At 43.7% G+C, this 17,397-nt stretch overlaps 1 protein-coding gene across 2 annotated transcripts in view; it reads left to right on the forward strand.

Moving 5' to 3' along the window:
- The first annotated feature begins 206 nt into the window (after nt 1-206).
- COMMD1 (copper metabolism domain containing 1) overlaps nt 207-17,397 on the forward strand; it is a 63,884-nt gene continuing 46,693 nt past the window's right edge. The window contains exon 1 of one of the 2 annotated variants that reach the window (XM_083435498.1): nt 207-1,008. In XM_083435498.1, the coding sequence (XP_083291624.1) occupies nt 817-1,008 (192 nt within the window). In that variant the 5' untranslated portion in view covers nt 207-816. The remainder of the gene's footprint in view (nt 1,009-17,397) is intronic. The other variant, XM_083435499.1, reaches the window with a different exon arrangement.

Consider the following 17,397-nt stretch of genomic DNA (forward strand, 5'->3'; position numbering starts at 1 on the left):
GTACAGGTTATGTAACTCTCTGGATAGGAAAGACGTATTTTCCCGCATTTCGCCGCTTGCACATGCGCAGAAACGGCGCCTCTGGTTACGGATTTTTCAGGGTGTGCATGGGCCCCTGGAACCAATTAAATCCGTATCCAAAGGGTCCACTGTACCCCTAAATATTTTCCCCCCCGAAAAAAGCACTGATTGTAACTATTAAATAGGATCACAGTTACAATGTGCAAAAATGAGGAAGAAAGCAAGGACCAGAGGGGCACGGGCTTCTTAGCTTAAAATAAGATGGAAATTGTGTTTCCCTTGTGACCCTAGAGACACAAAGCCTTTCTCCTGCTACTTGTGGCCTTTTGCACATCACTCCGAAGCCCTCCCCGGTCCCATGCACTGCGCGGTTGGTTAGCTTAAATAACGCCCTGTGTTTAAGCAACTTCCAGTCATGCATTAAAAGACCATTGTGTGTAGATGGAGGTTTCACCGACGACGCCCCACTGCCAAGTCAATGGGAAACCTGCGTTGAAGAGAACGCATTTACTTCAGTGCTTTTTATTTATTTCATAAAATGAATGCAGCGCTTGATTGTAAAAAGAAAAAGAAAAAAAAACACTTAAAACAAACCCTGCAAGCTCAAACGTGAAAAAACAATGTTTCCGATGTTAATTAACAACGTGGTTTATTACTGTTGTTCTGTCACCATTGTTATTACTACGGTGACCAGCAGGGGTCGCCACCGAGCTGGGTAGGAACCCCTTGGTTTGTCCCCGCCCGGCCGCCGTCCGAACCAATCTTCCCGGCTGCGGCCTAGTCCCCTCGGGAAAGATGGCGGCGGCAGCGGACCGTCCTCCCGCGGAGGCCGCCAAGCCCTTGCTGGGGTTGCTGAACGGCATCGCCCAGGCCACCTACTACGGCAACGCGGAGATCACGGAGGAGCTGCTGCGGGACCAGCTCTACCCGCAAACGGCGCCGCAGGAATTCCGAGCCTTGCTGGCCAAGACGACGGGCGTCGTCAAGGTAACGGGGGCGGGGCCGGCGGCCAGGTAGAGCGGCCGGGCAGCCAATGAAGCGGCGCGTTGGGGGAGTTGGGGCGGGCGGAAGGCGGGGCGGAGCAGCCAGTAGCTTCGAAAGAGGATTAGACGAATCAGGCCGTGTGGCCTGGTGGTTAGAGCGTCAGACCAGGACCTGGGCGATCCGGGTTCAAATCCCGGGGTGACCTTGGTCCAGTAGCTCACTCAGCCTAACCTTCCTCACAGGGTTTGTTATGTACTGAGTTGAATAGGATCCAGAACGCAGCAGTCTGATTGGTCCTAGAACAATAGGATCCAGAATGCCGCAGTCTGATTGGTCCTAGAACAATAGGATCCAGAATGCAGCAGTCTGATTGGTCCTAGAACAATAGGATCCAGAATGCAGCAGTCTGATTGGTCCTAGAACAATAGGATCCAGAATGCAGCAGTCTGATTGGTCCTCAGGAGCCACCAAATCCAGCTCCAGGTGGAAGGGAATCCACAACCTGGTTGGCCTACAGGTGAATCCCAGAATTAGCAAATCACGTGGGGCCCATTGTGTAAATAATGTATATTCCTCGAAATATACAGCATGAAATCCACTCTTGACTCCGAGTATATTTCAGGGTTGTTGTGGGGATTAAATGACTACCTCCGTGGAGAAAAAGTTGGGATATAAATGCAGTGAATCAATTCACAGAGGAGACGGCGATATGGATGGCTCCACCATCGGAAGCAGCAATGCTTCTGGATATCAGTTGCTCGGATCCAGATCTCTGGTTGCCCAGAGGCAGCTGCTCAGCCACTTGGGAGACCAGGAGGCTGGGCTAGACCATTGGCCTGATCAGGATACAGTGGTACCTCTGGATGCGAATGGCATCCTGAAGCGAACGCAACTCTGCACGTGTGTTTGTGTGAGCGGCAAAGCCGTGGAGCATAACCTGAAAACGCTTAACTCAAGGCTACTTCAACCTGAGGTGTGAATGTACAGGGCTCTTCTTGGGTTCTCATGAAACACCATGTTAGGGTTGCCATGCGTCCAGAAATTTCCAGATATACCTGGACGGAAGTCACTAAAATCCGGACGTAAGGCAACCTTAAATAGCGTTTCTTTCGCGATTTTCCTTAAAAAGTCACTGAAAACCATTTCTTGTTGCAAATTTGCCAAAAAAAGCTCAACAACCACCCCTTCAACCCTAACATGATTGAAAAGCCTGAGTTGGGGGGAAATCTTTCTAGTTGCCTTTAAGTGGTGAGCATTGCTCATAAAGCAAGTGCCATGTTAAAAAAAACAACCTGGGGGTGGCGGTTCCAGGAATGGGGGGGGGGGCCTCTGGCAGCATGCCTCTATTTATTACATTAATATTTCACACTTTTCTTTCAAGGTGGTGTACATGCTTCTCCTCTCCCCATTTAATCCTCACAACAACCCTGGGATGTAGGCTTGCACTGAGAGATGGTGCCTGGCCCAAGGTCACCCAGTGAGCTTTGTGGTCTCCCAGGTCATAGTCCAACACACTAACCATTGTTCTCCAGTTTAGCACAGGCCTTCCCACCAGCCACCAGGAGAGAGACAGGATGAGAAACTGGGCAAGGAGGGAGCAGGCCTGGGTGGCACAGAATGTAGAAACACATTATTTTTAAAATTATATTTACATCCTGCCTTTTCCCCTGACAAGGACTCAAGGTGGCTTACGGATAAAATAAGAGCAGCTGGAAACGGGGTGGGGGAGGCAAAGAATAATTAAAAAAAAATTAAATTTTAATAGGATTACAACTACATGTATAAAATCTATTATATGGGTACAGGCTAGGAGATTTTTTGAACAGTGGGCCCCAAAGGCCATGAAATGCAGGCCTATGCCCAAATATATGCAGATAGAAGCACTGTGATCATTCTCAACAGGAACAATTGGCAAGACTTTTTTCTAAACTACTTTCAACATCTCTGTTGGGACAGAGATCCCTGGTACCAACTGAGCCCTAAACTAGAATTAAAGATGCTGACAGATTTTTGATCAGCAATATAACGTTGCAGTTTACCTTTGAAATTCTTTAGTTTGAAAAGCTTTTTCTTTTAGGTCATCCACAAAATATCCTGAGAGACTGAAACGTTTTACCACTTGTTTCTGAATGTTGTGATTTTTTTAACGTCAGATTTCTATTTTTATTTTGAATGCCAGATTTGTATCCCTTTGGTTCATTTGTGCAGAAGCAATGGTGCATATTACTTCAGCTGTGGCTGAGGCATTTCTGTTGTGACCCACATGCCTCACTCAAAAGCAGGGACCCTTTTCATGCCGAGGGCCACAGGCAATCTCTGTGGGGCCATGTGCTAAGGCAGGGAGAATACTGCAAATGTATGTGATGCAACAAATGCAAAATTTACCTTTGTACAGTAGGGTAGTTTCTACACACACTCACACATGCTTCTCTAACCTCCATACAAGGAAGCAAGACTTATTTATTTGTTGTATTTATATAGCTCCTTTCAGGTGGACCTCACAAATTGGTTTATGTAAGGTTATTATAACAGTAAGCATTGTTTTTTTAAAAAAGTTACAGCTGAATGTAAAATGCAACTTCTTTGTTTAGATAAAGTTCTTCCTTCTTTTTCTCGCTCCCCTCAGGGCAAAGGGGTTCTGCAGCAGCCCCCGTGGTGGCACTTAGGGTAGGGAGGGGCCCCTGGGGGTCGGATGGTGGTGATTCCCATCCTGAGCTATGCTTATTGTGAAGCAGTGCTCCAGAGCAAAAACTTTCCATGAGGTAAAAAAATCTGTTTCCTAAAGTTCATTAGTAGGAATGAATGCATGCCAACTGCAAATAAATATCAGGTGGTATTTTCAAAGTGTTTATAGCTTTGTTTACTCAACGCAAGAACAATAAACATACAAAATTTGCTTTCCTCTCTAGCTAACCTTTTCCAATGCAAATTACTTTTAATTCATCTCTTCCCCTCACCCCCCCAAAACCCCCACATCACTGTTGGGGAGGCAGGACAGTTGTTTAAGATAATTTATTTTCGTAAGTGTTCTTCAGGCTATGTGAAGGACACAACTAGGACATTCTACCTCTGATGGGTGGATAGAAATTAAATTCATTGTTAAATATGTTGTGTGAGATATTTTACATTCTCTACTGACATTGCCAAATGGTAGGCGCCTTCTGATTTCTTCCCATTTATGTAATTTCATAGAATAGAATCATAGAGTTGGACCATCGAGTCCAATCCCCTGCCAAGCAGGAAACACCATCAGAGCACTCCTGACATATGGTTGTCAAGCCTCTGCTTAAAGACCTCCAAAGAAGGAGACTCCACCACACTCCTTGGCAGCAAATTCCACTGTCAAACAGCTCTTACTGTCAGGAAGTTCTTCCTAATGTTTAGGTGGAATCTTCTTTCTTGTAGTTTGGATCCATTGCTCCGTGTCCGCTTCTCTGGAGCAGCAGAAAACAACCTTTCTCCCTCCTCCATGTGACATCCCTTCATATATTTGAACATGGCTATCATATCACCCCTTAACCTCCTCTTCTCCAGGCTAAACATGCCCAGCTCCCCTAGCCGTTCCTCATAAGGCATTTATTTCAGTTTACAATGTTACACATTATATTTTCTGTAGTTTTATCTGTTTATTGTTACCCGTCTGTCCCTCTGGATGTTTCCGGTTTTATATGTGGCAATAATTTTTCCTTGGGTCTGGGTCTTCTCTGCCTCCCCACAAATACATGTTGCTCCCTTAACCCTTTTCTTTTTGTGTGCCTTCTTTGAGTCTTACCTTCGTTAACCCCATGACTTAGCAGTGTGTGGGCAAATATAGTTTCTGCAGTGACGTGCCTGACAGAAAACGAATAAAATATAATGATGCTGGAAAACGTTCTGTGGTGTAGGAATGTATTGGCGCAAAAAGATTTAGTACTCTTGCAAGAAGAATTAGTAATACTGCATTTTAGGCCTGCAGAACACCTTTTTGGAATCATTTTCAAAAGAACATAAGAAGACCCACCAAGTTCAGCATTCTGCTCTCAGGGTGGCTAGTCAGAGGCCCCAAGCAGAGCATCAGCAAAATGAGCCCCTTCCCGTTGTGATCTGTAGCAACTGGTATTTCAGAGGTATTCCCTTTCATGAGGGTACTGCATTTGCTCACATGGTGATCTGATTTGCAGGTCACATTAAACCCTAATTAAATTAAGTGTGGTTTGATGTGAATGGGCAGCATGCTGGCGCTTGCCGCTCCAAGGGCCACGCTTCTCCTCTTCTCTGCTCTTCTTGCTACCACGCCGGTGAAGAAACTCGCTAGAATCTGCCTTGTTACTGCCTGTGAAGCTGGGCTCATGGCTTGTTTGCCCCAAACAAATGAGGAGTGGTAAGCCAAGAAACAAACTTTGGCTTCTGCTTGCATTGTGTTTGGAGACAAGCAAACCACGAGCCTAGGCTTGAATGTACTGACAAGCCAGACTCTGGCTTGCTTCCTCTCCAACAGGGCAAAGTGAAAAGTGTGGACTTTGGAGCAGCATGCTGCCTATTTGCATTAAACCTTACATTAAACAATAGTTCATTTTAATTATGGTGTAGAGTGACATGCAAACCCCACCAGTATTGGGCTATTGCATTCTCTTTCCACTTTAGATGCTGGCCATCTCATTGACCAGTCTGTTTACCATAGAAATTGTAATTGGAATAGTTGGTTGTTAGGCAGTAACAGCTCCTGTATTTCAGACTGAAACTTCACATTCATCTGCAAAAACTATGGATGTGTAGTCTAGCCTTGAAAGTTAAAATTATTCCACATCCTTCTTACTGAAATAATTTAAGCAGAGGCTACTTCACTTTCTGCCTCTAGGTGGCAATACAATATCAGCTTCAATTCAAATACTGGTAGATGGGTCATAGTTCTTGTTTTAAAATTCAGGATTTAAAATTCATGAATATGTATCGTTTCTTAGAACATACAAAATATATTATGCTGACTTCTGCAGCATTTTGTTATTCAACTCTGGTTGAATATTAAACAAGTGGCATAATTAATATGGAATCGTACTTAAGCTATAACCGTTATGCAATATCATTGTATATTTTATTAAATGCTTTTTTAGCCTGCCTTTTGGCGATGAGAACTGCAAGGCGGGCTACAATGAAACAAAGTTAATTGTTGAAAACAACAGTTTTTAACATATTAAAACCATAGAGTTCATGCAGTGCCGAAAGCCCACAGAAATAATAAGGGGGGTTCAATCTGTAAATGTGATAGGCAAAGCACCCAGTGGCCATCGTTCAGGAGGGCATTCCAGAATCTAGAGGCTAAAACTGAGAGGGCTGTATCCCTTGTGCCCACTTCTGACTTGGATGGTGGGACGTAGAATAGAGTCTCAAGGCAGGCAGGCTCCTCTGGGTGGAGGCAGTCCTTCAGATAGCTAAATCATAGAATTGCAGAGTTGGAAGGAACCCTGAGGGTCATCTAGTCCAACCTCCTTCAATGCAGGAATCTCAGCTAAAGCATCCAGGACATATGACCATCCACCCTCTGCTTAATCATCCATCCATCCTCCAAGAAAGGAGGGTTCACAACCTTCTGAGGGACTACGTTCCACAGTCGAACAGTGTTTGCCGTCAGAAAGTTCTTCCTGGTATTTAGTCGGAGTCTCCTTTCTTGTAACTTGAAACCAATGGGTTTGGTTTCATTGGTTTGAGTCCCAGCCTCTGGAGTAGGAGGAAACAAGCTTGCTCCATCTTCCATGTGACAGCCCTTAAGTTGTTTGAAGATGGCTATCATATCTCCTCTCACTCTCCTCTTTTCCAGGCTAAGCATACCCAGCTCCTTCAACCGTTCCTCATCAGGCTTGATTTCCAGACCCTTGATCATCTTGGTTGCCCTCCTCTGCACACCTTCCAGTTTGTCAACATCCTTCTTAAATTGTGGTGCCCAGAATTGGACACAGTATTTCAGGTGTCGTCTGACCAAGGGAGAATAGGGTGGTATTATTACTTCCCTTGATCTGAACACTATACTTCTGTTGATGCAGCCTAGAATAGTATTTGCTTTTTTGCTGTTGACTCATGTTAATAAGCTTGTGGTCTACTAAGACCCCTAGATCTTTTTCATGTATACTACTAGCAAGCCAGGTGTCCCCCATCTTATATTTGTGCAGCTGGTTCTTTCTGCATTAGTGTAGAACTTTACATTTGTCCCTGTTGAATTAATTTTGTTGTTTACAACCTTTACAGTTTTAATCAGCATTTTGAATTAATCCTGCATGCAAATAGTTTGCCAAAAAGATGAAACCAATTGGTGTTGCATGTCCCACACAGCATACTCTAGTTAATAATACAGCTTCTGCACTTTGAGCAAGTCAGAAATTCCAGGTGCATTTGAATGGCAGCCTGTGTGCAGTGTAAAAGTAGTCTGGTTGGGATGAGAGCTGGAGATTAGTGACTTTGGTTAGGTCCATTCCCAGTCGTTGCCCTTGAGAGGATTATAACTTAGAACACCAGCTGAAACTGTTTACAGACATCCTGGCTACTGATGACCCCTGTACACCTGTACACCCTGTACACCCAGAAATGCCAGATCTAGGAGAACCTTCGACCTGCAAGCCTAATTGTAGGGTAAGCGCAGTCGCATCCAAAGCAGGCCATACAATTCTCTCAAAACCATGCATTAGGAAGCCCATTAGGAAGCAAAACACGCTGATGTCAAGAGAATGCACTTTCATGTTAAGTGTATTTAAGAGTGTAGCCTAACAGAGCAACCCAAGCCCTGCTTAAGCTGGGCTGCTGAGGTTAGGCAGAGGTGTTGCTCTTCCAAGCTCAGATGCCCTCCAAAAATTACATGGGCGAGCAGGAGGCCTCCTGGGGCATTCCAAGGGAGGAGGCGAGACTGAGCCAGTGTGCAACAGCTTCAGGACCGGATTTAGGTTTGATGAGGCCCTAAGCTACTGAAGGTAATGGGGCCCTTTATATGTCCAGCTGTCCTTTGTCAACAACAAATTGTCGCTGTTTTTTGTGTTGAATATATGCTATATAGTAATTTATGGACCTAATAGGTATCTCGGACGTGGGTGGCGCTGTGGTCTAAACCACCAGAGCCTAGGGCTTGCCAATCAGAAGGTCAGCGCTTTGAATCCCTATGATGGGGTGAGCTCCTGTTGCTCGGTCCCAGCTCATGCCCACCTAGCAGTTCAAAAGCACATCAAAGTGCAAGTAGAGGTACTGCTGCAGATGGAAGGTAAACGGCGTTTCCGTGCACTGCTCTGGTTCGCCAGAAGCGGCTTAGTCATGCTGGACGTCTGACCCAGAAACTGTCTGTGGACAAATGCTGGCTCCCTCGGCCTATAGAGTGAGATGAGTGCGCAACCCCAGAGTCATCCGAGACTGGACCTAACGGCAGGGGTACCTTTACCTTTAATAGGTATCTAAAGCCATTTCCACATCACAAATAGGAGCCTACACAACAGAAAACACTGTTGCTGTATGGAGGCTTTACTTTATTTGTTTTTTATCTGATATTTTGGAAATGTACATCCAGTTTTTTTCCCCTTTAATTTTTTTGGGGGCCCCCAAGAGAGTGGGGCCTAAGCTAGAGCTTGTTTAGCTTATATGTAAATCCGGCACTGAACAGCATTGACCTGGAAACAAGCCCACTCATCTTCTCGCCCGCCCCCTTCCTGACGTGAATGCCGAGAGCTATGTATGAGGCATTGGCTTCCCCATTCCACAAAGCCCCACCAGTGGAAGGGTGGAGTTTGGATTGCTTCCTAAATCTGTTGCTTCTTTTTTGCTTAGCTTATTTCAGAGATGCTAGATATTGCGTTGTACATGACTGCTTTTGTTGGCTCTCCCTCTATATTCAGTAGTTGAGAAGTTGTAAGTACCTACAGCATAATGTACCTGATTGATGCAGTAGTGGTGAATTGGAAAAGGGAAGGCACAAATAAGAATGTTAGAAGAGCCTGCTGAATCACTGTTCTCACAGTGGCCAACCATAGACCTGGGAGAAGCTTTCAAGTAGGATGTGAGCAGAACAGTACCTGCCCACGTGCATTTCCCAACACCGGGCGTTCAAAGACATCACTGCCTCTTACAGTAGAAATAGAACAAAGACATAATGACTAGGAGCCACTGTCTGCACGAAATCATTTTTCAAGCTTCTATGTTTCTTCCTTCATGAGCACAAAGGCCTAAGGAGCTTCACGTGTCAGTGGCACTGTTGAGGGTCTGAATGGGTCTAATGGTATGTTGAACTGGTAAGGCTTTTGTGTGAGGAAGCGGGACAGTCTTGTGATCTGTCTTTTATGGTCCCTATGGACCGGATTCAACTGAGTGGTTTTGCTAGAGGGAGCCAGCACAACGGAGCTTCTCCTGCAGCAACTCCCTCTTCAGGCTTATTTTTTGAACAGTGCTTTTCATCCTTAAGAATTAAAATGCTTGTGATTGACCTCTGCTAATTATTGAACAGCAGGTACCAGAGTGCTTCAGCTATCTGACAGAGAAACCACGGGAATTAGGATTGCATTGCAGCTGGAAGCATGAGTTTGCTACTGCGCTTTAGGAAGAACACTAACTTGCATAACAATAAAGGGTAACACATACCTTCATCCTGGTAGTACAGATGGCTCACTAAGCCAAGACAAGACTTGTTGTTCTGCAAGAAGGTTATAGTCAGCTCATGCGATGATTTGGCTTTCAAGTTCCTGCATTTCGGAACGTGTTTCTAAGCAATGGCCGCATTTCTCATTCTGAAGCTGTGTTTACTGCTTCAGTCTCTCAATAAAGCTCTCTATGTGAGTTAGCACTCCAAAAACCTTTTGTGGGTATCTTGGGGGCTGCATATTAATCTGTACTTATTCAGGTCTGGATGGGATTAATACATAAATGGAAAAATGGGTGCAGGGCATAATAAAGAATTGCCAAAGGCAAAGCAGTGTGATTGAATCATTAGCATCTTTCCTGTTGAAACCCACACGGGTTTCCCAATTTACTAAGTATGGAAATTTAGATCACAGCAGCGCCAGATCATAGTCTGAAGGCTTTCCCTCCACTTCCAGCCTCCACCTGCGCAATCACCTGATCATCTTGGGGGGTGGGGAGAACCCCAGAACAGTCGGGGGGGGGGGGGGAAGGAGGAGATTGTTCTGTCTGGCAAGTAGAAAAGCTTGCACTGCTCATAATAGCACAGCATTGAATTCCACACTGAGTTGAGTTTCCATGGTAGAAGAAAAGGGAAAGAAATGTAATAAATAAATAAAATGAAATGAAAAGAGAAGAGAAGAGAAGAGAAGCATTACACATGGCTATTGCTGCAAGGAATAAATAATGTGTTCCTTTTCTTAACTGGCTTTGTTTTCAGACTACAGTGGTACCTCGGGTTAAGTACTTAATTCATTGCGGAGGTCCGTTCTTAACCTGAAACTGTTCTTAACCTGAAGCACCACTTTAGCCGTGCCGCCGGAGCATGATTTTTATTCTCATCCTGAAGCAAAGTTCTTAACCCAAGGTAATATTTCTGGGTTAGTGGAGTCTGTAACCTGAAGCGTATGTAACCTGAAGTACCACTGTAGTCTGTAAGTAAAACATTATACAGGAAAAATAGTGATGGTAGAACTAGCATTTGAGCCGACATCGCTTGTTTCACAAGAAGAGACGATTTGGGGATCAGCCAAAATACTTAATATGGTGAACTATGCAGTCCTGTTATTCAAAGATTTCCTTTAGCTTTGGCATGCCTTGGTTACAATTAATGCTAGTTAATGAGCACACAATGCCGCCGTTCACCCTGGCCTTTGAATGGGCTGCCCAAACTAGCTTGCCCAGTCTGAGTGTGGGGCAAAGAGCAGCTTAAAACCGAAGGAACTGACTGGCAGAGTTGATAAGAAGCAGTTCTTTGGTTTTGCTATTACTTTGTGACACTCCTCCTAACATTGTACTGCACCTTGAAATATTTTTAGAGCAGTGCAGGTTATAAATACACAAATAAATAAATATTTTTATACCCTGAAGACTTCGTTATTTGAAAGAACATTTGTTGTCTTCTACATTCACTACCTTTTAATAAAGTCTGCACAGAATAGATTTCCATTTTCAACGATCCTTTGCAAACTGCTCCCCCCCCCCCCCGAAGACAGGAAATAAATCACTTAAGGCCATTGATTTCAGTGGGTCTACTCTGAGTATGATGAGCATGTGATATCACCCATGGGGTCTGTGGCTCTGCCAAGGTGCTGTGTTCCTTACTTTAATTGAAAATGTTTTATTTGTACTGTTGTAGTGCCTCATTTAATTTGTGGGCTTGTACAGTATGTACTGTGCCAGTTAACTATATAATCTATTGATGCCTGCTGGCCAAGCGAAGAAATTAGAACAGCACAAAGTGCACTTCATTGTATCTTGTTGATGTAAGAAAGAGCCTATAAGAATATGGCAGTTGTTTTGCTGAATCATACCAAAGGTTCACCTTCTCCGAAAGCTCACGGACGGCGTATTCTTGTTTGTCCTAAACCTATTCCAGTCTTATTGAATGAGCCGTCGTCTTCAATGTTCCCCCAGTCTTTTCTTTTTTGTTAACATAGTCCTTGTCATAATTCTTTATATGTAGGGAAGATTTTCCAACTCCATTATTATTGGTTTTCTCTGCCCTTTCTCCTGCTTAATGAAGTAACAGAACTGTTACACACCTTGCTTATTTCTACTTAATCATATAGTTAGAGAATAAAGATTTTGAAAACCCTTTAGTTTTTCTCCAGCTTTCACAATTCATATTCTGGTTGCCTTCTTTTCTTTTCCTACTTAAAATCTCTGTTGAACAACACTGTATAAAATAAATAGCAAAAAAGAAAACAAGAAACTTCTGAATAGTTGATGCTGTCAAATGAAATAAGGGGTTCAAATTATTATTTTGCTTATTTTGCATCACTGTTAATCTTAGTCAACTATAACTGACACAGACTAAACCTGAAACAGGTCGAGCACGATGTTTACAATGTGTGAATTATTTTAAAATGTGTAACTTTGGTTTAACTTTGTGATAAACAAATGTGTCTGGCTTTTTGGAATGAATTAAAAAGAACAATATAACCAAAGTTAAGCATGCTGTTGTATTGTTTTTAATTCTAGGGGCTTACACACTAGGTGTTTACACACTTTTAATGGGGCAATTATGTGTTGCCAGCATTAAAGTACTAGTCTCCTGTGTTTTCCTCCACAAGTTTAGATTCAGTGCTACTAAAGACAGAAATTCTGTTTTAAAACATGAACTAAAACTACCCTTTAACTTGGCGCAACTAAAATGATAAAGTGTGCGCACTTTGAGAACACTCTGAAAATAAGACATACATTTGTGAGTCGGAAATTTAAAGATCTGTTGTCTAGCTACCCATTTTTGGAAGATGAGGTTGAATTCATTTAACAGTATCACACATTTTCTCTGAATTGTCCCTCTCTCAGGTTTGGATTTAAATCAGATTTCCAGGTCTTGAGGGTTGACCTAAAGTTCCAGGGCGTTTAGCATATCGTATGCTTACATGTTCACAACCCTTTGGTGGTACAGTATTCCAACCCTTCCTTGCGCATGAAGCAGTCCTGCAGAATACATCCTGCGGTTTCCTCATATTTCGGAATCAGGTTACAGAATGTAGCAAACCTCGAATGTCTTATTCGATTCTAAAGCACCACCTCTACATCCAGGCGTTACATAAATCAATAAAGACTGAGCCTGTGTCCTCTTGTGCGCTGCAGGGATTATTGATTGGAGGTAGGCTGCGTTTTCCCCATCCCAGGCTCTTCTGCTTAAGATCTTCTTTCTTGACCTCTGAAGTACAAAGCATTACATCTCTCTTTCTCACAAAGGCAAGGGCTTAGCTGCTTGCCATTTGGAAGAGCTCATTAAATACTTTTCTGAGTGCACTTTCCTTTTCCTTTTAGAGGCAAGAGGATTTTGTTATTTCTCTTTCAGTTTTCTAAGCTTGAGCATGAACAGGCTCATCCAACTGTATTCTATTTAAAGGTCAGTGTCCCTGAAATTCCATAAAACATTTCTTAATGTAGTTCACAACCCTACAAAATACAGAACCACCTCCAGAGTTGGACAGAATGTTTAAAACATTATAACTATTCCCCTTTTATTGTGTGTGACTCCCCCCCATAACCTCTTTAGCTGAATTATTTTATACTTAAATATGATCACAAGGATTAAAGAAACCCTGAAACTACCGTATTTTTCGCTCTATAGGGCACACCTGACCATAGGGCGCACCTAGTTTTCAGAGGGGGAAATCGGGGGGGGGATTGATCCCCCCCCCCCCAGCTCTGGGAGCAGCAGACAGGCTGCACACAGCCTGTGAACTTCTCCCAGACCTCCCTGCTATTGCTGGAGGTGGGGGAATTCATGCATCTCCCGCAAAAGCCCACAGGAGGGAGAAGGGACTGACTCGGCTAGTCAGTCCCTTCTCCCGCCTTGGGGAAAAGCCCCCAAGAGCGGCGCGCTCTTTAATGGCTGTGTGGCTCCTGCGGGCTTTTTTAGGAGGTGGTGGAATTCCACCATCTCGTAGAAAAGCCTGCAGAAGCCAGCAGCCTTTAAAGAGCGCGCGGCTTTTGCCTGCTTTTGCAGGAGGTGGGGGAATTCCTCCATCTCCCGCAAAAGCCCACAGGAGCCGCGCACGCTTTAAAGAGCGCGCGGCTCCTGCAGGTTTTTCGACTGAGCTTGTGGGGCTGGCGGTGGGGGGAAGCACTGCTTTCCCCCACTGCCAGCCACCACACCAGGTCAGAGAGTAGCGCTAAGGCGTCACGCGCCTTCCCGCTGCCCTCCGATCCTCTAGGGCTGGCGATGGGGGGAAGCCCTGCTTTCCGCCACCACCAGCCTCAAAGACCAGCCTCTCCTGGCTTCAGCGAAAGCAACGCGAAGCCTCTGAAGCGCAGGCTTCGAAGGCTTCACGTTGCTATCACTGAAGCCAGGGAGCCTGCATTCGCTCCATAGGACGCACACACATTTCCTCTTCATTTTTGGAGGGGAAAAAGTGTGTCCTATAAAGCGAAAAATACGGTAGTTCCTTGTGGTCTAGGAGGGCTTTAAACTTTGTTTTTCAGAAGCGAAACTACCTTGTGCTATATGGAAAACAGCTTTTGAAAGCAGGGAGAGTTAAAAGCAGTTTGTGGGATTTTAAAAGGTAGGGAAAGAGGAAAATGTACTGGTGTCTGAGATCACCTAAAGCAGTTCTCTGGATGACACGCAGCCCATTTGCACAATTGCTGTATCAAAAAGGTAAAGGTAAAGGGACCCCTGACCATTAGGTCCAGTCGCAGACGACTCTGGGGTTGCAGCGCTCATCTTGCTTTATTGGCTGAGGGAGCCGGCATTTGTCAGACAGTTTTTCCGGGTCATGTGGCCAGCATGACTAAGCCGCTTCTGGCGAACCAGAGCAACGCACGGAAACGCCATTTACCTTCCCACCAGAGCAGTACCTATTTATCTACTTGCACTTTGACTTGCTTTTGAACTGCTTGGTTGGCAGGAGCTGGGACTGAGCAACGGGAGCTCACCCCGTCGCGGGGATTCGAACCGCCAACCTTCCCATCAGCAAGCTCTAGGCTCAGTGGTACAAATAATTTGCAGAGGGAGGTTCTCCTACTGGCTTCTCCAGTAACAGAAGACAAGCTGAGCATCTTCTGAGCAGCCAATGGTTCAAGTCAAAGGAGTCCTGATAGTGCCATTGGCCAACAGGAGCCAGGAGGTTGGAGTTGCGCGCCTGGCTCTGCCAAGGGTTGCCACTACTTACCAAGAGGGGGAGGAGCCACCCATGGGGAGGTCAACGTGGTGCTGGAGCTGTGGGAGGAGCATCGCCTGCTGCCGCCATGGGGTTCGCTTGAAACACATTCCAGCTCTTGAGGTGACAATCCTGTACATGCTTAAACCCGGGTGTCAGTGGACACACATAGCACTGCATGGCAGGGGTCTTAAATTTTGTGGGTGTCTTAAATCTACTCTGTACTCCCAATTACTTTTCAGTTTTATATAGACAGGCCAGCTTGTCTGCATGTTTGGTTTATTAAATTGGGCCATATTGCATTTCCATCTGGCTGAAACGGCAGTTGTACGTTTGTGCAGTGAAAATTGGTACAACTCTCCATGATACTAAGAGAATGTGGCCTAAATAGTTGTAGAGAAAGAACAGGCAACTGTCTCATATACCGGATAAGTTAAACAAAAGCAACATGGTCGTCAGGAAAAGGAGATGCTAGGACCAATCAAGTCATGGCAACCATGGTGGCTTATGTGTATCATTTCTGCCTTTTTCCTTTTTGTTAACGTTTCAGTGGGAGCAATTTGTTCAGTCTTGGAGCAGTGCAAAACAACTTGTGGTAGCTCCTGATTTCCCCAACCACTCCATTTTTCTTGAAGTAGCTGTATTTAAACTATGAAATCCGTTTCAATATTTAACATGGTAAACCTGTAGCATAGACAGTAAACGCTGTTCAGTTGACCAGCCAAATAACAAGCGAGAATTTCTGTAAAACAAACAAACCCAAGCAGATAATCGACAAGTTTTTGTATTTTTGTAATCAGCAAATGTTGATTGATGGTTGTGAATTATAAAGCAATTGCATTAACTTAAATAAAGCAATTTTATTAAATTTTTATTTTCCTCTTCCCCCAAGGATTTCAGGCTGGCATGCATAATTCCCTTCTAATATTTTCATTGCTACAGCCCTGGGATGTAGTTTATGCTAAGAGCGGGTGACAAATGCAGCCGCAGTTGGTGGGGTTGTGTGTGTGTTGCCCCCCTGCCTTCCCAACACTGGATGCCATCACTAACTTGGAGGGGGGGACGCATTGCAGCTCAGAAAGCCAGACAGAGGCAACACTGTCTGCGGAGCTTCATAGCTGCATCTTCCCTGGATTTCCCTTAGTCCAACACTCTGCCCACTAAGCAACGGCCTTTGACATTAACTACTTGTTTTCTTCGTGGAAACAATTGAAATTAAAGAAGAGAGCCAAGCTTCTCCCACCAACCAGGTGGCCCTTGGCTCCTGCAGGACTGCGGGGCCAGGTGCTACAACCGAAGCTCCCAGGCTGTATAGTCTTATTGTGACGTTGCAAGCTATTAATTGGTAGATATGCATGGCTGCAGAGCCTGTTACTACTTATATATGTCTAGTTTTTATGGGCTTAAGGGGAATAAATACCAGGATTTCAATATTATTAAATAAATATTGAGGGGGAATAAATATCAGGATTGTGACATCTTGCTGTGCAGCTCATGGCCTTGGTTTGGCTATGTCTCAAGTGTGATGTTGAAGCACCATGTCCACACATTATTATATCTAAAACTTTAGAGCTGGGTGGATAAAAATCAAATATATTTTTTTTAATCCAATTTTTAAAATTTAATTTGGATTTTTTAAAATTTAAATCAGATTTTTAAAATAAAATGCTTTTGGAGGGAAAATCTTTCTAAATATAGTTTTCTGTTTAAGTTGCATTATAGTCCAAAGGCTATTCATCAGGAAATAAGGATTTGTTTTAAGTTTTTCATGTGTACTAAAACTCAGTCAAAGTTTTTGTTTTGTTTTAAAAAAACATTTAACCACATCAGTTAACAAACATGGATACATATGCTTTGATGTTCTTGCTTTAGTTAAATAAATTGTTTAAATTGTTTTTAAGGAAATGGTTATTTTTCTCCTTCCAATAAAGTACAGCAGAAAAGTTGTCCAAACATAAACAGTTAACTTATTAAACCTCACATTAATTTAATAATTATCTGTCTATCTATTTCTAATAGTATAACCAAATCAGTAATTTTTTATATAACTGTAAAAACTTTTCTGAAAATTTATTATTCAAAAAATGAAACCTTCATCTGGTTGTCAGCATTAAGAGGATGCCAGCAAGGCTGAAGCTTTCTGGGGGGTGGGGAATGATTTAAATGAAATCTTACTGACTAGTGATTTAAATCGTGATTTAAATCAAATCCAGCTTGCTTTAGAGTATTATTTACACAACCTTTCAGATGAATTCTGTTTACAATTAGGTATATCATAATTGGAAATCAAATAAGTGGAAGCTCTCAAGCATAAAGATGTATTCCTTTCTTAACTGTCTGTGAAATAATACAGTATTTCCACTGTTCTGTGGAGCTGTGCGCATCTTTGTTCATTACTGTAGTGTGCAGAAAAAACAAAATGTGCAGTGATTGCCTACAGTAACCTCAAGTGAGTGCTGCTATGCTAAATTTAGCCAGAGAGAACTGCAACTTTTTGTCCCTCGTGTCTTCAAAACATGAGCTGACCCGTCTTCTATTTTTAGCTTTCTAAGTGAAACAAGATGAGACATTGAGGAGCAGTCCAAAGCAGCAAGCTGGTTTCCCAGAATGCTTGAAGAAATGTAATAAATAGGAACTCGTGATT

The sequence above is a fragment of the Podarcis tiliguerta genome (assembly GCF_965153285.1).
Source record: "Podarcis tiliguerta genome assembly, chromosome: 3".
Classification (NCBI taxonomy): domain Eukaryota; kingdom Metazoa; phylum Chordata; class Lepidosauria; order Squamata; family Lacertidae; genus Podarcis; species Podarcis tiliguerta.